At 41.0% G+C, this 22391-nt stretch overlaps 1 protein-coding gene and 1 long non-coding RNA gene across 12 annotated transcripts in view; one reads left to right on the top strand and one right to left on the bottom strand.

The window, feature by feature from the left end:
- Nucleotides 1–22391, bottom strand: part of LOC115637939 — a 351855-nt gene that overhangs the window by 36441 nt on the left and 293023 nt on the right. For 9 of the 11 annotated variants that reach the window (XR_003997376.1, XR_003997380.1, XR_003997377.1 and 6 more), the window contains 2 exons: nucleotides 14710–14835; nucleotides 11347–11501 (listed from right to left, as the gene is read on the bottom strand). This is a non-coding gene — a long non-coding RNA (uncharacterized LOC115637939). The remainder of the gene's footprint in view (nucleotides 1–11346; nucleotides 11502–14709; nucleotides 14836–22391) is intronic. The other 2 variants (XR_003997373.1, XR_003997384.1) reach the window with 1 other exon arrangement.
- Nucleotides 12013–20724, top strand: LOC115637884. The gene is made up of 2 exons (XM_030539484.1): nucleotides 12013–12357; nucleotides 20101–20724. The coding sequence occupies exons 1-2, from the start codon at nucleotides 12261–12263 to the stop codon at nucleotides 20667–20669; spliced, it is 666 nt and encodes a 221-aa protein (XP_030395344.1). The 5' UTR covers nucleotides 12013–12260; the 3' UTR covers nucleotides 20670–20724.

Consider the following 22391-nt stretch of genomic DNA (forward strand, 5'->3'; position numbering starts at 1 on the left):
CTCACCATCCCCCACCAAATCCACGTACATGCAAAAGGTGCTTTTTAATGGTTTATAAAGGAAGCAAATAAATGCCATTAAATTGATTCCTCACTGGTTTCCAAACACACTAAATGCAATGTCCGTAAGATAACTGTAATGATTTCTTACAATCCCTTTTAATTTCTGTTATGCGTTTTTAGAGCGTGACTTAAAAAGACAAATGCTTGCAGCGAACTCAAACTGCACTATTTTTTTTAAACATTATATATAGAATTCCATAAATATTACACATACCCTCCCGGATGTTGCTCTATGAAAGAAGCTTAATTACAGCTATTTTGGGGATTTTGATTTTTAAAAATCTTACATTCTGTAGATGAAATCCTGGATATTAAAGAAGCTGCAAATAATATTCAGAATGAATGACATAATTTGGTGGCCTTGTGCGATGTAAGCAGGTTCTGATTCAGAGCTAGGTTAGAGGCTACAGCTACAGGGAGACTCTGCCAGCAGCACATTTGTGCCAACAGAAAAGAACAGTTGATGGCATCTACCCAAGGTCAGCTCCTCGAGTTCGGGAGCTGGTCTTCTTCCAGATACTGTAAAGTCGCTTGTTTAAAGGCAGCCAGTCGGCAACAATTAAGCATCTAAATAAAACATGCAGATTTTGTATTCCTATTGAAACCTCTTCCATGCCTTGCTGTTTATTTTCTGTTTCTCACAGTCTTCTTTATCCAACAATCAGCTACAAAATGGCGGTGAGAGCAAGGCAGACATTTTGTCTCATTAAAAGCTAAACAGAACAACCAAAATGCACTGAAAGAAAACAGCCAATCTGAGGAGCCAAAACGAGATTGTGACAGGAAATATTAAGACTTGGGAAAAAGTTCTTTATATTATTTTGTGGTAAATATAAAACAAAACTTAAGTAAAGACCCAAAACAACTATGCCCTTCCTACCCCCACCAAAACACCCTCCCCCAGCCCAGGGTACAGTACAGTCTGGGTTCCGCTCCTTGCATATTTTTGTTACATGAGTTCGGTTCTCTACCTATCTTAGACATGCCCAGCTCCAAATCTAGTGTATGCCAAATGGGTTCTGGACCACCCAGTGACAGTGACTCAGTCACTATAATCTTAACCACATTCTTCCTTTGCAAGTCCAGGCTAATGTTTTCTATTACACCTCAACGAACTTTACATTTTTCAGCACAGCTTTTAAAACACTTTCACCAAAACCAGCAAATACATTTTTAAACAACGGAACCCCTCTCAATGCATGCCAATACTTTTTAATCCGAGCTAAACTATCTAATGGGTAATGAGCCTGACCAAACCAATATCATAGCTCTTGAAAGCATAAAATCTACAAGCCAGGAAACACTTTCATTGTTTGGAACTATGTAACTACCAGATTTTGACTAGAGTTAATATTTACAGCAATTGATGAATCCAAAAGAGCAAATATACTAATCTTTAGGAAACCTAGCAAAGCACATGCTACTTATTAAGGTTTTATGTACCAGCCAAATTTCAGGTTTAAAGGTTCAGTCGTTTTTGCATTATTCCCTCAGGAAAAAAGGTGCAAATTTTTTTTAACTGAGAAAACTGTGTTTTTGTCACTCTCCTATAAATCACAAAAGGCTAAAGGGATTTTACTCAGACCCACTTAACCATACCAGATGAACAACATGACTGGATTAATGTTACTTAGATAAGTGTACCTTAACATTTAAAAAACAATAACACCATACTTTGTGGGGAAAAGACCTTTTGGATAATTATTTTTCAAAAGCTTCTATTTGCAGTGATATACAATTTCATAAATAATATTTTAAAGTATGAACAGTTAAGGAGTGATTAATGTTAAGTGGAGTGGTCTTGATGCCAGAGGTGACTGGGCTAAAGCAAGAGTTTTGCCCTCACTCCCCTCTCCTGCAAACTTGAACCAGTCATACTAAAATGTGGTGATGTGAGTTGGGGTTCAGCAGATGGGAGACTGAACTCCAGGAGCCTGTGCCCAAAACATGGAGAGGCAGAGAGACCTAGCTACACGGGGAAGTGGCTGGTCCAAAAGAACCAAAATTGGATACCAGTTACTGGAACACAGGTGGCAGGGAAAGGGCCAGCTATTTAAAAAGAGTGGCCAGCAGATTCAGTCTTGAGACCATGTCCCCAGATGGTAAGTGGAAGGAGACATCTAATAAATTACTGTGACTGGCTGAGCAGGAAGAACCCAACTCTGGGACCACAACCCCAGAGGGAGGGAAGGAGAAGACATTTGGATTCTGAGCAGTTAACTTTGTTTGCGTACAGCAAGGACACACCTAACAATAACATGGCATGCTGCTGTACATTTACATTTCCAGGTTGCATACTGAAACGTTCCTACTCGGTTCAGGGGGTATAGGAGGTAGAAGAGATTTTAATGTGTCAGACTGCAGCTGGTGCGCAAAGGGAGAAGAGGTGAAGTGCTATCACAGTCCACACTGCCAGTGGAGACAGGCCTATCAAACATGAGCATATGGTGCACCTTGTTAATGTGTAGAAGAGCTCCCAGTCCAGACTGTGCTCCACTAGAACCCCTGGAGGAATGTTTCTGAAGAGTCCAACTGCTGTAGCTTAAAACACAATATAGCCCTCTGTGTTTATGAAGAGATGTTTTTCCCTATGATATTTATTTTCAATGTTTCGTTTATCTCTCCTGTGGTGCTAGCAATCCACAGGAATGCTATGACAACAGGTGGGACAACTCTTTCAGAACTTGAACAGTGCTGCCAAGATCAGGATGCTTGCCATTCTCAATACACATACTGTACATTCAAAGGTTATGAACCATCTCTAAAACCACTGATTTAAAAACTATGTTCATTTTGGCTCTGCTTTGCTTTTGCTAATTCTGAAATTGCTAATTCTGAACAGCTGGTTGGTTCCAAGTTTTGTTAAAACCTTGAAACTGGGCCAAGGTTCATGAACAAGTTCACTAAGGACCCATTGGTGCCAGATTTGTATAATTTTTGGTGGTGCCCAGAATGGTTCCAAGCAGAGCTGTTCCGTCCATAGGAGTGACCGGGGTAATTGCCTCAGGCCCCGCGCTTTGGGAGCTCTGTGCTTCAGGGGGATGTGCGGTCCAGGGTGGCCTGGGAGGTTAGCAGGGGGCCTGGTGCCTGCAGCAGCAAGCGACCTGGCTGTAGCCTGCCCTGCTCGGCCCCTCCAGCTCCTGGCATTGCTTGGGGGAGGGGTGGAAGCCAGAAAGAGGCAGGGTGAGGACTTAGGATAAAGGGTGGAATGGGGGCAGAGCACGCTACTGCTGCCGGTGCCAGGCCCCCTGCTAACCCTCCAAGCTGCCCTGGACCCTGCGTCCCTCTGAAGTGTGGGGCCCCCCAAAGCAGTTGCCCCAGTCCATCCAATGGGTGGGACGGCTTTGATTAAATATAAGCCCAAACATTGGTGGAGCCGGGCCCACATTCCTGAATATTGAAGGAGCACGGGCACCATGGGCCCATATAACTCATCACCTATGTAAGGACCATGACCTTTTGAGCAAAGCTAGCCCTAATTTAAGTTTCAGGAGGGTGGTAGTGGGGGAGAAGGGATGGGGACTCTGAATATACTTAAGGTTTCACACTGAATGTGTGGGAAACTCGTGATTTCACATGATTTCATTGCAAAGCCCAAAGAAGTTCAGCAGTTTGAATGGTTTTTCACAAAGAATTGTTAGGTTCTTTGAACTTGAAACTCAAGCAAAATTCAGCAGCTGCCAACTCATATAGAACAAAAGAGAGGGGGGGGGAAAGTTTGTACAAGCTCCTGAAAACGGAATCCACTGAGTTTCACCTGTTGACCTTTCAAAAGACATAAATCTAAATACCCTACTGCTTAACTTTGTTTTAAATCTAAGACATTAAGGAGATATGTAGGTGGCACAGTTTATTTACTCTTTTGACTTATCTGTGTTAGATAATCAGAGCTAGATTGTGTCGCTCATGCTCATACTTCCTCATTTTCTTGTGTAAGTGCATGTCTATATTAGTAACAGTTGCATAATGTTTCCAGGGCTGCCTCAAGTGGCGAAGAGAGGGAAAAAAAAGCTGTAATTGTGGCACTTCAGTGGCTGCTCTATTGGGCCTCTTCATTCTTCGGAGGCAATTTGGTGGCCGGGCCTTCTTTCCAAGAGGGACTGAGGGACTTGCCGCCAAATTGTTGCCAAAGACCCGGACGTGTGCCGCCCCTTTCCATTGGCCGCCCCAAGCACCTGCTTCCTGTGCTGGTGCCTGGAGTCGGCCCTGAATGTTTCCCACAGAGGCAAAGCTGGCTCAAGGGGTTCATAGGCTCCACTTTTCCCAATTTTTCGCACTCTGTAACTGTTACAGGCAATCTCAGCCTTTATTTTTTTAAAAGTCAGTCTCTAGCCCTTTAAAATATAGATTTAGCATTAGAAATAAAACCAGTTACAAGGCTTTAAAGCTTGTTATTGTGTTCCTTAAAACTGCATGTTATTCAGTCTCTATTGCAGGGCTGGTTTTCAAGGCCCATGACACCAAAGGCCAGGGGTTCTTCAGAGTTTGTGTGAGGGAAACACTACATCAGTTCACAACTCTGTATGTGAGGGAGTTTTGAGGGGACTACCTGAACAGTTTCCTTCTCATCACTGCCAGCCAGCTGATTCATCTAATTTGCTGACTAGCTGAAGTCTTCTGGTTGTAAGAAGGGTCAGTTTATAAGCATGAGAGGAGAGCAGTCTCGAATGTGAAGGATCTATGCATTGTTATACTTCCACGATAATCAAGGGTCTGACAATGACTTCTTTTATAGTTTGGCAAGTTATTTAATATGTCTGCTTTGGTTTTCCCCCATTTTAAAATGGGGATAATAATATTCTACCTGATGGGGGTTAGGAAAAATTAATTACTTAATACCTGAGAAAAAGGTTATACAGGTATTATTAATATTAGAGCGATGGGGAGGATCCTGGATGAGTATGGAACATGGGTGGAAGTAAGGGGGGAAAATGGAGAAAAAAAGCATAAGGGAGAAAAAAGAAGAGAGGGATTAAGGGAGGCAAAAACAATATGGGAGAGGACTAGTAACAGGAAAATATAAATATGAAAGGAAAATGAGAGGAGAGAAGTTGAGAGAAAGAAGAAAAAAAAGAAAAGAACAAAGAGAGAAAATGGTTTGAACATGAAATTGGAATGTCACAAAATGGGGACAAAAAGCAAGAAAAGACAAATTATATGTTAATTAATTTTTGTTTATTGACTTTTCCTGGCAAACAGGATGTACTTTTAAGAGTGGTAGAATGGGATGGGAGCACTATTCTGAGCCCTGATGGAATATTAATATTTCCAGCTACTCTGGATTCTATTGTTAAATCACTGGAAAAAGAGATAAAATAAGCTGCATTGCTACCATGTTTATGGCCACTGGACTTCTGCTTTTTTGGTGAGCTGTCCCTAAATATGTTTAAATGTTGACATTTAAGTCCAGATCCCAGTACAGAGAACTGGTTTCCAATTCTTCCGCAGCACAGGAGACACCCTGAACAATCACCTATTAATATAAAAGAGCCTTTAGTCTAGTACTAGATCCTGAGGAATCATCTTAATGACTCTTCCCAGAATTCCAAGGCCAGATGTGTGCCTAATTTGGCAATCATTGCATACAGGATTTGGCTACGCTTGGGGAAAGATGGGTGGAAAGTGTCTTGCAGGCCCCCCTCAAAATACTTAGGCTAGCCTTGTTCCTGTTTATTTCTGTACCCAGCCTCAGCAGAACTAAGGTCCTTTGAGCCAGAATGCTATTTGCTAATGCAAGATTTCAATGGACACATATACGCCCAGAAATTCAGATGCAACTATTTGAAATACAGAATTGCTGTGATTTCAGTGGTGAACTGGGCTATATGAACTGGGATGAAACTAGGCTTGTAAATACTGTCTGGAATAAAAAGGTCAACACTACCACCCCAAAATGTTTCTTAGTTATTTTCAAAAGTATTAGAGTTACCATAACAACCTAATGTATCTTTTTATATAAATTCCTTTTCTCTTCACCATTTATGTAAGCACGGTTGCCTTGGTAACTAAAAGAATTGTTTTAATAAAGCAACACTATTTTTCTTTAACAAACTGCATGTTCCTGTTAGATTTCACTGAGAGAAGGCTCATCTCAACCCTCTCAACTCCCCAAGACACTCAACAGTGGAACAAAAGAAAAGCTGAGAATAATGAAGGAGGAGACCTCTTATCACCTCTTCCCCACAATAAAACGCCTTTTGTAGACCTGGGTGGCCGAAGTCTGAAACAATGTGAAATTGCATGCCCGTTAGTCATATGTATACTGCATAGGGAATGCCACTAAATACTTAGTATGTGCCACTCCATATTGCCTGTGCTCTGCTATTGCCTGAGTATGGGAATCTACTTTGAGGACCTGGGGTAGTGGATGCTGAGTGTTTAACTCTATGCTGAAAAAGCTGCATTAATGTATGATCATGTCTTTGTCAGCAGCCTCTACCCAGGTTTCTGGGGAAAGGAAAAATAAAAGACACAAGTGCCATCTGAAGCTCTCAACAGTTTTGTGGTGGGTACATAAGATGCCACAAATGCCAAAATGCAGTCCATGATTTTGACATATATAAACACCCTGGCCCCTCATCTGTGTTACAGATCTCCTCTTCACAGGGGTGAATTTCATCCATAGAGAGTAACACCTGTCATCTTTCTTCCTTTGCACTCTAAATTTAAGACCAGATTGTACTCTGCCCTACTGCATGTTGAAGGGGATATCTGGCTGATTAGGGGTAGGTAGAACAGAAGAGATGAGAAGTGTGAAAGCTTTAAATATATATATTTATGTATGACATATATATTTCATGTCTCTCCTCTGTGCTACCCACCCCAGAACATTCCTTTTAAGTGAAGTAACATGGAGTACAATCGAGCCCTAAATTTAAGTGTGAAGGGACAAAAAATTCAAATAAAATAAGATACAGGTGTGGATGGATGTTTCTCTCTCTGGATGAAATTCACCCCCCTTGCAGAAGATTCCCAGAAGGTCTATGTATCTCTTAAGTTCTATTTTGAGGGCTGGTATAGAATGTAAGTGGGTCTTAAGTATGGCAAAGGCATTTGTTGGCCCTCTGCACAGGGATGAATTGTATGTGAAAATGGTACTTCCTAGGGATCTGAGTACAGGACTGGATACTATTTCCAATCTCCGCTGTGACACTGATTCCTTTTTGTGTCCTTTGGCAAATCACTTCAACTCTTTGTCTCTATTTCCTGATCTGTAAAATGAGCATCATGATGTTACCTGCAGTACGTTCTGTGGATGTGTAGATGACAAATTCATAAATGTTCAGGAGATTCTCACACAAAGTTGTTGTAGCCATGTCGGTCCCGGATATTAGAGCCTAAGTAGGTGAAGTAATATTTTTTATTGGACCAACTTCTGTTGTGTAGATATGGATGCTTTCAAGCTTTCACAGAGCTCTTCTTCGGGTCTGGGAAACGTACTCAAGTCCCTTGAAATATGTGTTAACTACATATGCTAAACAATCTGTTCCAACTTGTATTCAGCTGTGAAACTCTAAGTAAGTTTCCCAGACCCGAAGAAGAGCTCTGTGTAAGCTTGAAAGCTTGTCTCCATCACCAACAGAAGTTGGTCCAATACAAGATATTATCTCATTCCCCCTGTCTCTCTAAGGAGGAGCTCAGACATTACAGTGCTGGGAGCTACATAATTACCTATACAGGCAAAGTTGGCTTGCCAAATAGTTTACATTTTAAATGAGTTTGGAAGATGAAAAAATGCAGTAAGTGCTACATGACAGTCCAATCTTCCAGACAGACATTGAAGTGAACATTGACTTAACTAGAATTACGCAGCTGAGTCAAGTTAGGGGTGTCTTTTCAGGATCCTTATGCTATAAGTAATTATTATGCTATAGCTCAGTCTTGGTTACAAAGATAAGGAGGTATGCTGATGAGTATAAACGAATAGGGGGCGGGGAGGAATTACTGATTAGGAAAGATTAGAAATAACTAAATATCTACATCCTGTGGTTTAAAGAATTCTTAGGGAATGAAGTGGAATGATAAAACTTCAAATATTTGAAGGATGTAAACATCAAGGTGAGAGAGAAAGTACTTAGGATTTCACAAGGTAAAAATGTAATTATGAAAGGGAAAAGTTAGGCTGAATATTAGGAAAAACATTGTAACAATGACTACATATATTTTACAATATACTAGTCACCATAATAGTCTCCAACAGATGTGGTAAAAACCTCATTGCTTGGGGCATGTAAAACAGACTGGGGAAAATACTAGACTAATAATTTTGGAACTTAAAAGATTCTCAAATCAATAGAAACACATCAACTCCAGGTCTGCAACAAAACTTTCTTTATTGTTTTTCTACAGAGAGCTAGACTTAAGACAGCTGTTACTACCCCATAATTGTTAAGGGAGGCTGCTGAGATGGTTTATTCATACAGGGTGAAATTCAGTTATCAAAAGAAGACATATGTACCTTATGTGGTGCATAGGGCGTGTGCTGGCCCCTCTGCACAGGGGTGAATTTCATTCACTATGCAAAATTAAACAGAATACAATACCTAACAGACTATGTACAAAAGGGAACAGTCCTGCATTGTCAAGGGAAATGGACTTGAATAACCTACCAGACTTTTTCCATAGCTAGCTTCTATAATTATGTAGTCAACATCAACAGTTCTCTATAGACTTGCTACAGGCTCTCTCAAATACAGTACAATAACAGCAATACTGATTTACATTAACGGTATTCTACAGGATTTGTATGGAATGAATAGTTCAATTTAACAGTTTCCCTTAAAATTAGGGCATGTCAGTAATTGTCTCAAATCTGCCTCTCTGTAAATAAAACGACAATAAAGAAAAAAAAGCAAATGTCTTGAAGCATAATGGCTTAGGGTTTGTCTTCAGTGCAACACTGCCTTGAGTTGCCACCTTGCCTCTAGCTAATCCAATCACTCTGTGCAGGTCAAGTGCCATTTCTCTCTGTGGCTGCTCATACTCAAACTAGAGCAGTCACACTGCCAAACCATACTGGATCCAAACAGGGTATGTCTACATTGGAGCTGCAGGGTGTGATTTCCAGCTGGAGTAAACATACTCAAACTATCTCGGATCAAGTTAGAACACTAAAGATAGAACTGTAGCCAGGGTGGTGCAGGGGGCTAGCTGCCCTGGGTACGATCCTGCCTGAGACTTTAGGTACACAATCGGGCCACTAGCCCCTCCTGGTACTCATGCCACTATGACTACACTTCTATTTTTAGGGAAGGTGGCTCAACCAGAGCTAGTATTGGTATGCCTACTCGAGCAGGAAAATACACCATCCAGCTCCAGTACAGACATACCATAGAATGTTTGGGTTTGCAGCTGATGAATTGTGCCGCAAACAAACTCGAGTCTGTAGTATTTAACTGCACCTCTACATTACATAACTGCATTACTAGCTTGAGCATCAGCAGCATTGGAGTTTCAAGCCATTCTCCGTTAGACGCCAGTTGGCTTGAGTTTAAACTCCATCCAACTCAACCAGGAGACATGTGTGTGGATGGGAGTCGAGCCAGGGGCAACACCTGAGTTATACTTCAAGCTAACATTGAAGGGAAGACAGGCCCTTACAATACACCCACACATGATCTGAGGTTTTAAATGTTCCTTTTCCCCCATAAAGTACTTATTTTCAGAACTACTCTTGCAAATAGATAAACAACAGCATGCCTCTGATTTTACATGGAAGGTTGCTTGTTAAAGATATTTTTGAACCAAACTTTGCATAAACTTTACCATACATATTTTTATGTCCCTAAAAAGTTTCTTATGACACATAACATCTTTCTGAATAGGAATCCTATACAGATTATTTGGATTAGAGTTTTTAAAAAAATCCTATTTTTAAGAGATTTTTGTGCACGGAGATTTAGTTTTTCATTTCTATGCAGCAGTAAAAGGGTTAATTTCACACCTAAATAGGAGTTTGCCTTTAATAAGAAAGCACTAAAGCAAGCCAAAATAATAAAGATAAATGAAGGCCATTCTTTTGCCTTTTGTCAATAATTTTATAGCAACAAATAGATCAAACACAAGATATTGCTAAGGCTTTTATTTTTCCCTCCCCTTTGTAAATCTAAATGGTTTGGTATATTTCTTTTCAAAATGAATTCCCAGTGGACTCATCTAATACCATGAAATAAGAAACCCCTCTGCTGTATCTTAGATGGAAAAGTATACAACTGCTGTCTTCCTTCCCTGCTCTTTAGCTGTTCCTCTTTCCCCACAAGCTAATAGCACAGAGCTGTCCGCCTGAATCAAAAATGCTTTGTTCCCTCCTGAATTAAAGTTAATTTCTGAGACTTCAAAATACTTGAAGCAACATATACATTTCAATCAAAATGAAAGATTTTACAGGCTATATTTGTAGTTATATATTTCAGGACCCAAATACATTCTGTGCTGCACAAATTTCGCTGGCATACACATATGAGAAGAGGCAGAGAATTCACCTCCAAAGCACGCACTCAGTACTTCCAGCGTGTGGTCGGTCTGGGAGTAGCTGTGTGTGTATGAGAGAGATGGTGTGAGTTTAACTCTGTGCATTGTATGTGTGTGACTGAGAAGGGGGTTTGAGGTATGCTTGAAGACCCCACAGTCCGCTATTCTTGAATCTGTTTCAGCTTTAAAACAATCTCTTATGCAAGGTCAGAAGACATTTTTGACCACTGAGCAATATTCGTAAACAAGGCCAGATTAACTTTTCCATGCAGCTGCATAAAGGCAACAGTTCAGTGACCAAATTCCCAAAATACTCCCTTACGGTACTGGTCAGTGGGGATTTAACTTGTAGATTTAAGACTCCTGAATGTTTTTTCCCCAGTATTTTTGGTCTGATATAACTTTAGCAGGCTCCTGATAGAAAGGTACAGTATAACTGCTAACTAAACTCAGCTGGGAGGTGCTAAAGCCTTCAGATAATGTACTTTTCTTTTTCTTTTAAAACCATTTGATGATAAAAGTTTCTTTCTGATCCATCTGGAAATGGAAGTGAAGGCAGTGGCAGTGGCAGTGAGACAGCCTGGAGTTCCATTTGCATTGGATTAGCATCATGGACCCAATCCAGAAGGGCTAGGCTGCTTCTTTCTTTCATACCTTTCTGTCACTGAATCAGATCACAAAGGGTAAAAACCCTGGGAAGGAACTGAAAAGGAAATAGATATATATCTTTATTGGGAGTCTCTTCTTGAGAAACAGTTGCTCTTCCAGCTGTCTCCAGGCTGTAATTATGTCTATCAGCAGGATGAGAGCTCACCTTCAGTAAGAACATGATAGGGGGTCTCCTTCAGTATTCACTATGTAGCCAGCCCAGCATCATTCCCAAGTGCCAGGAGGCCTGCAGATACTTTGCAAAAGGTGGCAAGAGTGGAGCCAAATTATTGATGAATGGAGCTCAATGTTCTAACAAATCTGTTGGGAAAGAGTGACATTCAGTATGAACACAAAATATTTTTACATGTCAGAGAAGTGAAAGCCCAATTTCCAGCTCCAAAAAGGATTATGAGTTCCAGCTATAGCATGGAAACAGTTTTGGTTACTTAGCATGTTTGTGAAACAATTGATTTTTTTTTGCTGTGTTTATTTTGGAACTTGCTATTTTTGAGGTCAGAGTTTCTGCTGAAGGAGGAAACCATATCTCTAGAGTATCAGGAATTAAACAGAGGAAAGAAAAAGCCATAGAGAAAGTAGCTGCCTTAAATAGGCAACTCAACTGTTTTGTTTCCTTCCTTGTTCAGCCTGTAGTCAGAAAAGAACCTTCAGTGTAAACATTAACTCATGTTTTTAAAAAAATGAATGTAATATTGAATTTCACAGGAGTTCTCTTTTAACCTCTTTTCTGCTGAAACCCTTTTGGCACTGCTGTGCTTTAAAGGGACTATATAGGATTACTATAGGTCAGTTTTTGCCTCAGGTTTAGTTGTTAGATTCTCCAATATCTTTCTCAGGTTTAGTTGTTAGATTCTCCAATATCTTCTGGGACATATGTAAGGCTGACTCTCTGAACAAGAGTGAATTTTACCCAGAGGGACAGAGAAATTAAGAAATGACAGGCAAGGAAGAAAACATGTTTTTAGAGACTTGAACACACAGGAAGAGTCAATGAGGCTGTTAGATGCAGGGCAGCTGTTGCAGAGGACATGCCTCCTGCACCAACAGTGGTGAGATTCCATGGCAGGGCACAGAGGAGAGACCAGTGCTAGAAGAATGGTGCAAAAAAAGGAGGGGAATGACAACAGACAAGATACCTGGAGCAAGTCCATGGATGGTAAGAGTTGAGTCCATTATTTATACTGGTCTGGAATCATTTGCATTTGAGAAGGTCAGGAAGGATGTACAATATATTTGACAAAGTAAGTTTACCCCAGAGATCAGCATATATGTGTATGTGTGAGAGGTTTTCTTGGCACATTCCATAGTATGGGGGATGCTGAGATACCTTGCATCCTTTGGCAGTTCCAGGAAGCACTGTGCTAAGGTAGGCACGATGCCTTCAGAGGCTTTAAGGAAGCAGGGTGCAACATGTGAACACCTTTGCACAGCATAAAGAATGTGTCCTCTCAAGTGTGGCCAGATCTACTGGTGAATGGGCTTGAGTGGCAGAAACCTTCTTTGAGGAGGCTATTGCAACAGTCAGAACTAGCTCTTAGCAACCTTCACACGCTGTGAGCGTAAGGACTAGAATTGTGTCTGGTCCCTGCCCTGGGGCACAGATCAAGTGAGAAGGGGACATGCTGTGTCTCCTGTCCCCTCCTACTTCCAATACACGAGATACAATCTGCCCCTTAGGGTTTTTTTACACACGGTAGTGGTAAGATGTAATGGTTAATGTGCATTCTTTCTTTATTATTTGTACTACTGTGGTAGAGTCCAAATGGCCCAATCAGGATTGAGGACAATGAGGAGGCGCCTCAGTACTCAAGAGAGTTTTAGATGTGGAAAGAGAGCAGAGATTGGATCTGAGAAATGGCATGGGGAAGGAGTGGCAAAATTTCTACACAACATGTCTGTGTGGGCAAAAAAGGGTAGGAGTGAAAGATGAGTCACAGTCTATGGTGCTTTTTGTCAGGGAGGAAGATGGCACTGTCGACACTGACAGACAAAATGGGGAAGCCAGAAGGATTTGAGATGAAGGGAGAGAGTTCAGTTAAGCCATGTCAGGGAGGAAGGAGATGTAAGAAGGAGATGTAAGAAGAATGGATTGTACGGAGGGGACAGATCAGCAGCGGAGAGGTAGATTTTGTAGTCACTGGTGTAAGATAGTAACTGAAGCAATGTGAGTACACACTATCCCCTAGAGAAAGGCTGCAGAGAATGAAAAGGAGTGGGCCAAGGACAGGGCCCTGTGGGACTGTCATGGAGAGCGGCTACACAAGGAGGACAACAAAGGAACAGCCAAAGAGGTTTTTCTGGCCTCAAGGATTAGTCAATCTATAAAACCTGGAAGCCAAACTTTGCTCCTACGGCTGTCAGTACCATGGTATTCCATGTTAAATCAGCCCAGCCTAATTAGTACCACAACACTCCACACACAGCACCTTTCATGTGTGGATCACGAAGCTTTTGCACATTAACTATGCTTCACAACATCTCTGTGAGATAGGTATTGTTATACTGATTCTACAGAACAGCAAATGAGGATCAGAGAGTTGTTCAGATGACTCACCCAAGATCATGCAATGGGGAGTTCTGACTCCAAGCTCCCTGCTCTAGACACTAAACTAAGAGAACGGCTTTTGTCACATCATAGTCTTTAATAAGGAAATAAAAAAAATGATGAGGACCCATGCTCCATCGTACAGCATCCTTTTCTCTTTAGAAATTGTTTTCTAAATACAAGAACAAATTATTTGTATATACATTGATACAATCTCTCTGAAAAGTATTGATTAGGGATCCAAGTTGACCCCTGGTATATATAAAAAGTTTGGCCTGAGATTTTCACCTTAAATATATTATGCTGTTAGTTTTCCTTCAGTGCAAACTAAGCAACTCTTAAGTTCTGAGTGAAATATGCAGATACAACCTAGCATGAGACATAAAACAACAACAGATTTAAGTACTCACAGAATTATATAACGAATAGACACCATGTTAAAAAGCCAAGGCTTTTGAAACAGATTAAGAGCCTGCAACCCATATTTAAACTGTGAATATGCAAGGACTAAGCATGCCTTGGGACTGGTGTTATTTGCATACCTACTGTTCCAATCAATCAGTATATGATTGTTAATGCTACAGACAAAACAACAAGAGATGCCTCAAACAGCAGACATTATTCAATTGATCTCTAACACAAGAAACTTCCTCCTGACAAGCTGTGTAATGCAGGTTTAACAAGAAGGATGTTGTAACTGAAAAATGGAAATGAAATAATGTAGATCTGAAAGCAAATAACCTGAGAAGAGTGGTACACAGTAAATTAAATTAAAAAGAGAGAGCAACATTAATGAACTTCAGAGCTTTACAGAAGTTTAGACTACACCAGGATACTGAAGCTAACTGAACTCAGCAGGACTGTACTGCGTTTGAGTCTCTATTCTATCAAAAGTATGAACATTGATCAAAATGTGAACAATCGACTATTTATTTAAAAATATTTTTTTAAACAATGCCTTACCTTTAATAAAGTAGAAAAGTCTGTTTTTAAAATAAAATCAGTTTCCTCTTGTTAGCTGTGACATCAGAGCAGGCACATGCCCAAGGTAGTTGACAGTGGATTCTGGTTGGTACAACTTCTGAGGGCCTAAAATTAAGAGGGAGAATTTTTCTCAGAGTTACTTTTATCCTCTGTGTCTATAGGAACATAAGAAATGATACACTTGATCACACCAGTCATCCCCCTCTGATAAAGCCAGTACCAGATAATTCAGTGGAAGGTGCAAGTAAGTGTAGGCAGTTTAGAATAACTGAAAAAAAAATTCAACAACCCCTCCTCCCTTAAAGGTTAATGCATGCCCAGAAGCATCAGAGTTTAGATCCTGTCCACATTTTGATTTCTATCCTATTTTCAAATGAAAAGCTGCCAAAATTGGTCCACCTTCATGAATTTGAAACAAAATGCTAAATTTGGTTGTTTCCGAATTTCATTGTTAATAATTCACAAAACTCTCCCCAAAAGGAAGAATTCCAGAGTAAGAATTAACTACAGCGTTTTTGCCACACCTACGTGTTGCTTGGAAGATTCCCATCCAAATGTAATGCCCTGATGCAAGTACCAATGTGGCCCAAATGTGCTGATGTGGTAAGATCAGATGGGACATCAGCCCAAAATGCCAGATCATTCTACAATATATGCTAGACATAATGGACTAAATGTGCCCCCATCATCTTTTATAAGTGAGGTCCATCATTACAGTGGAATTTGATCAACAATTCAACAACTGTTCAATGCGCAGGAACTGAAGATTCCACAGAAAGGGTACAGTATTCTGTCTCATATAATGATGTTAGTTTCACATTCTATTTTTCATGATCAATTAGTTTCTAGGTTTTCAAGTGATGTATCAAAAATATTTAAAATAAAGAAATCACATGAACAGTTGGGAAAAGAGGATCATTTACCTTCTGAAACTTAAACAATAGATTATACACTATACTTCATGCTCTGGAAATGATCACATATCAAATTCCTTCCTAGTAATGTTTAAAACTCAGCTGTTATGGTGCAAACACATTTAATATTCCACCTCTGGATTGCCAAATCTGAATCTAGCCATGACAGAGTAATTATAACCATGCTGAACACTATGTATCATTTTAACCAAAGTGAAAAAAATCAACCTCCCTTCTCTTCTGTTGCAAAATTGTTGCTAAGGTTGATTTAATCACAAGAAACTAGGACTACACATGTTAAATAAAGACATGTTCACACTTCTGTTATAATAATGGTTCTTTATATCATAAACAACTTAAGTAAGGCAAACTACCTTTAAAAAACATCTGCTAGAAGGTAAGAGTTGGTGCCAAAAACCTTTAATGGAAGTCTCTGATTGTCTTGTGTGTAAATATATCCAGGATGTAACACTTTTACCCCTTTGGTGATTAAACTCTCACTTTGTATACCTTCAGAAAGTGCTGCAGAAACACATTTCTGATTCTTCACACATGAGAGTTATGTGCAGGAGTGACATTCCTTCAGAACTTTAGAAAATGTGCCAAATTTGCTGCTGACACAAACAAGTTGCACGCCTAGATTGGAAATGTGTATGTCAGCAGTGAAATTGGCCAAACATGTTCAAACAGACCTTTTAATTAAAAGCAAAATGCAGTTATCAGATGGCGTTTGACATGCATTTATTGCTTTGGAATCTGTGACACTTCCAATTCCTGGTAATGATATGCAGAGCTTTTTTGGCAGAGAAAATAGAGCTCTTTAGTACATCATCAATACACTATATGTATTAACCACATGTGTTTTGTGTTCCCCCTCAGGTGTAAGTTATTAAAGAGAGTGTTTCAGATGTAAATAACCCCAAAGCAATGCATTCTTACGTCTCTCTCCGTATATGTATGCATATATATAGTTTTAAAAGCAAGAATTAGGACAGTAGTAAAGAAATACACTAAATAGCATTGCAGTAATTGTTTTATACAACATCAGCAAAATCAGCAAAAAAAGTTCCAGAAAAGTTCAGTAGATATTCTCCACCTCTAAAATTACATACAGTTGTCCCAATTCTGCCCTCAAAGTCAATAGGAGTTACAATCCTGTAACTGAGTGTGAAACTGGGTCTTACTTCATGTGGTACTACTATATACACACCATAGATTACATTAAACAGCTGCTGCAGCAGGCATCAAATATATAAAACTTTGGCTATTTCTCCAGGCATTGCACTGAAAATGCAGCCTAGGATAGTTATGAGTCAGATGATCAAGAGTGGGGTGTCACTAAAATTACCCTCTTTTGCAGAGAACATGGGACATACCTCTCCCAGACTGTCAGTGCCTGTGGGCAGGTACAGCATGGCACGGCTATAAATAATGAAATATTTTTCACAGAGTGCTCTATGGCACTTGTTTTAAGAGGGAGAAATAGTATTTACTTTTCAAAATGAAAAACGCATTCCAAATACTGTTTCAGACACATCCAACCCCTCTCCAAAAAGGGAAGCTACTTACCCTTCATAACTGGAGTATTTCAAAATGCGTGGTCTCTATCTGTATGGCATGGTGGGTATGCATTCACTCCATGTGCCTGAGATCAGAGAATTCTAGTGTGCATTGGTCTGTGCCTGTGCCTTTGCTCTCCTTGTGCTCTGTGCCGGGAGTATAAGGGGTGGTGCGGACTGACGCCTCTCTAGTTCCTCCTCTTACCACGAATCAGAGAGGTCCAAAGCAGAGGGGAAGGAGGGTGGGTAGTGGAATACAAGGCAGGAATACAAGAACTCCAGTTACGAAGGATCAATAACTTCATTTTTTTTTATGCGTGCCACTCCTTATGTGTATTCTACTGTGGGTGTCTGACAAGCAGTACTCAAATAGAAGGAGGATCAGTTCCGGACACCGGAGATTCCAACTCAGGCCAGGCAGTGGTAAGAGGAACTGGAGAGGCGTTGGTGTGCACTACCGCTTATACTTTTGGCATGGACCACCAGAAGAGCAAGCGTGTAGGTGTGGACCAACGGACACTACTTGCTAGAATTCTCCAGTATCAGGCACCTGGAGCACATTCATAGCCCTAGTGAAATATACATAGGGACCAGTACAAATTAGTAACCTGTGAATAAACTATTACACTGTCAAGTTAAGCAGGCGAAAGTCTATTCTGTTTTCTTTCCCTCATATATTTTGGTTTACAGAGTATATATAATTATTTGTATAATGCTGTACCACAAAATCCAAACACCTCTATGCTCTTTTATTTTAAACAAAACTATTATAAATAAACAAATACTCAGCTTCCCCAAGCAAGCCCACAGAAACAAATCAGCTTATGCTATGGTGGAATAAAAATTTCAACCTTTTAATACCAATAAAAATGCTTTGGCCTCTGTATCAACCCCCCCCCACAAAAAAAACCCCAACAACAACATATTCTTACTCTCGCTCACATACAGAAAATGTATCTTCCAAAAGATTAATTGCCCTCACCTTCCTGCTCCTCCTGAAGTATGTGTCAGTGTATATACAGTATGCCCACATCCTCACCTACAGAGAGCAAGTTTTTATTTCACAGAATATCTTCACTCTAAGCAGAATTTCACTATAATTGAACTAGCAATCTGTGTGTAATGTGGTGCAATAAAATACACTAGGCAATTCTCTCCACTTCACTATACAGATTTTCACTATATCACAATTTATTGTGAGCAGGTCCTAATGTGTATTTATCCATCTATGCACATACATACAAAGCAAGATGATGTGCAATTTGCTGTGTTAATCTTCTGTAATATGAATCATGGAATTGTCTTTGTTAAGATGACAGCCTGCCTTTCCAACTGTACATTACTGGTAACACAGCTACAATGGTAAATGGATTTCAATTAAGTACTAAAGAGACAAATGGCCAATGAATGAAAAATGTTTTACTAATTTTCCTCTCCTAGCAAACAATGAAGTCAGATGTGCTTTCTGTTATGGCGTGGATTGTGGGCAATAGTGGTTCTTCTGAGGCATAAAACAAGGGGAAAAAAAACACTGGGTATGGACATTTCGGGTATCAAATGGGTTGGCCAGAAACGGTCTCAGCTTGTCTGGGGGGGACACACTCCAGTAAGCAGATGCATGTTAATGCACGGCTGCTACAGCCTAACTTAAAGTTCTTCCAATGGCTGGGGACAGCCATGTGACAGGGTCTTGCTAAGGCTGTCTTCCTTAGCTATGCAGGTATAAAATACATTTAAGGGCATGCATTTAATCATAGCAGTTGCACATTCTGTACATTCAGGCATGATTGCAAAACATGTTTTGGTTCTCATACAGCACTTTCCTGCCACAATGGTGCAACAGGACGCAGGGTAGAACAAATGGCACCTGCAGGTTAGGCCCTGTATGAATGGGGCGTAGGTGACACAATGCAAGCTGGTTCAAGGGGTGAGCTTCAAGCAGTGCAAAGGGCTCCAGGGAATTTACATTGCTTCATAACCTCTCTCGGGTTGATAATGGCATAGCAGATGCCTTGTCTCATTTTCAGGTCTACAGATTTCTGGAGCTGGCACCAGGAGCCAGCCGGGAACCCGGGCAGATGCCACTAGCGCTATGGAACCTGACATAGAATGGTTGTCACTGTGGAGATTGGTTGCTCCATGCACATGGTAGAGCTATGAGAGAAGTTTTAATGATTTCATGCAATTTCAGGATCAGGAAGGCTGGTCACAATATGGCTCATTGCAGAGGAACAGGTGCTCTGGTACATGCTGTTCTTGGCAACCTGTCAAATGGCATCCTCCGCATTTTTGAATTGCCTTTCTGCCATTACATTTGTCAGTAGGCTAAATGGCTATCCTGATCCTTGCAATGGTTTTTCAGTTTGATGGGTTTTGGCTTGGTGGTCGCGTACTGGTGGCCCCAGGGTGGATTCTCATCATCCTATCACAGTTTACATGCTCAGGGATCTCATGCAGATCCTTGGCATCGTAGTCATAGGAGACAGGAGGTGGCCTTGTTCAGGGCAGCATTCTTGATAGCAATTTTTGGTGCTTTCAGGGTCAGTGTGCTAGTACCTGGGTCTGGTAGGTACTCTGTGGGAAGGACTTTGGAACTGCATGATGTACAACAGCATGAGCATTCAGTGACACTACACTTGCGAAGGTCAAAGACCAATCAAGTCAGCCGGGGTGAATCTGTTATCCTCTGGGAGGATGGTGAGCCTGGGGTCAGCTCCGTTCAGGATGGGGCTGAAAGGGGAAGGCCCCCTTTTGATACATGGTGATGGGAGTCCCTTCACATCAGTTTGTTATCATGTTGAAACGGGGGCTGATGAGGTTGGGGGTGGCCAGCCCATGAATTTGGTCCAACTCATTCAGAATCAGGGCAGCATTAATTTGTTGTAATCTCATTACAGATGTTGGACAACTGGCCATACAGACAGTGGTGTGGATCTGCGGGCACAGCATTGTCTTTTGGGCCCATACGCACGCATACAGGTTGCCCAAGAGTTTGCAGCTGGACTTTGGTGATGAAGCGATACTCAGTTGGCATGCAAGGAGGGGCATGTCATGGAATCAACTAATACCACTGCCATATGCTGTGCGGGCCAGTCAGCGGTCACCAGATATAATTGTGGTGCATCTTGGGGAAAATAATTTGGGAATGCTTAAGGGGGTGGAACTAATGCTCAGAGCAAGGCAGCACTCGGGGCTGATCCTTGAACTTTTTGCAGGAGTTAACATTGTTTGGTCAGACATGCTTCAGCACAGGGCCTGGCGGGAAGCCATGAGCCCTCCCAGCATGGACAAGGCAAGAAGGTATGTGAACAGGGAGGTGGCCAAATTCCTTGGGACCATTGGAGGGGCAGTAATTTCACATCCCTGGCATAGTATATGGGGCAGCAGAGTTGTTTTGGGAGGATGGGGTTCACCTGTCCAACTGGCGTGCTGTCATGTTTTTAACAGATATAAAAGAAGGCATTAGAAGATGGGTGTGGGTAGGCGGCAACCAAGTTAATTGCTGTTGTCTCCTTGTGGTGGATGTCCAGTGCAGGTACTCCATAGGGAAGGTATACAGTGACCAGACAAACGGCTTGGAAAAGGATTTAAAAAGCTGTGTTCAGTAAAGGAACGAACACTGGGGACTCCTATGATTGGTATGGTAGGGAGCCAACCCCTCATTCTTATAGCTCACCTTTATCCTTCTACAAGGGGCGGGTGGATGGTAAGATCCTGGCAATGGAATTGTTGGAGGGACCTGGAGGGAAAAAGTGGGGTTTGATGGAAGCCCCCCGCCCCGGGTATGATAAGGTCCTGGCAATGGATTTGCTGGAGGTACCAGGATGGAAAAAGAGGGGGAGTTGGTCAAAGCCCCCTGGGTAATTATGGAATAAACATTGGGTTGCCTGCACTGTACACTGTTATCTGCCGGGAATCCCAGACATCTAATAATAAAGTTGCAGCCTGATTAAACCCATGTCAAATGTCTCCTGTCCTTCTTTCGGCATAGCCAGACAAAGGGATATTGTTGACTCAAAATATCTCCTTTCTGTCTCCAAAAAACTGCATCTCTTATGGTTACAAATAATCCCTGAGATTACCATCACAGAAAGAAGTTATTGGTGGTTGTGGTGGTGGGGATTTCTCTATTGTTTCAGTTAGTTCACTCTGTATACCTGACAGCACTTTTTCCTATCAGGTTACTCTGTGATAGGAAAAACAAAACAGGCCATGCTATTTAAAGGGTGCAAACATTAGAAATCTGATTAATTATTCTATTTGGTGAAAAAAATCAACGGTCAGTGTCCTTTTAGTTCTCACATGCTGCTAATTCTGTGCCAAGGCACACATCTACAGAAGAATTAACTGAATTTCCTGGTCAGTTTAACTTTTTCCCAGGCAACATTAGTTTATAAGGGAGGCATCGCATTTAAATATGTTCTCATTATTTTCTATGGGCCATGTAAGTGCTTCTTCATGGAAAGTACAGTGCATTGACCTGAGAGTATAACCTGCGTAACGTGTCACTATATAATAGTAAAATAATGGTAGCATTTACCGAGTCTAACTCCACCAGAACTATTAGTGTTCACAGAATACATGTATATACTTGTAGCCCTACACAGGGTTCCCAGTATCTGCAAGAAAACAGAAGAGACAGAACAAGGAGTAATGATCTCAAGTTGCAGTGGGGGAAGTCTAGGTTGGATAGCAGGAAAAACTATTTTACTAGGAGGGTGCTGAAGCACCAGAATTGGTCACCTAGGGAGGTGGTGGAATCTCTATCCTTAGAGGTTTTTAAGTCTCAGCTTGACAAAGCCCTGGTTGGGACGATTTAGTTGAGTTTGGTCCTGCTTTGAGAAGGGGGTTAGACTAAATGACCTTCTGAGGTCTCTTCCAACCCTAATCTATCAATCTTAAAAGAAAATTCTATTTGCATGAAAACCACTCACCAAAGCAACATGAAAAATCTGTCCTGGTTCTGTAGGAGAAGTACTGTTTCCAGAACTTGCCATCAGCTGGCCAACAATATACTGCCCACAGACTCTCAGAAAAACACAGACCAACTTACCCTCTTAAAAAAAACAAATATCACACACAAATGAAATGAGGTTTTATTTCAACTGTAATTTCCCACTACACATGAATTAATTCAACAGCAAAACAGTGTAATAAGTGCTAAAGCTTAAGACAAAATCTTAAATCA

The sequence above is a fragment of the Gopherus evgoodei genome, chromosome 1, assembly GCF_007399415.2.
Source record: "Gopherus evgoodei ecotype Sinaloan lineage chromosome 1, rGopEvg1_v1.p, whole genome shotgun sequence".
In the NCBI taxonomy this organism is placed as follows: Eukaryota; Metazoa; Chordata; order Testudines; family Testudinidae; genus Gopherus; species Gopherus evgoodei.

Coding starts and splice junctions, on each gene's coding strand:
- LOC115637884 (XM_030539484.1), top strand. CDS start 12,261: ATGGCAGGGCACAGAGGAGAGACCAGTGCTAGAAGAATGGTGCAAAAA. Junction 12,358..20,100: donor CTGGAGCAAGTCCATGGATG/GTAAGAGTTGAG, acceptor ATCTCATTACAG/ATGTTGGACAACTGGCCATA.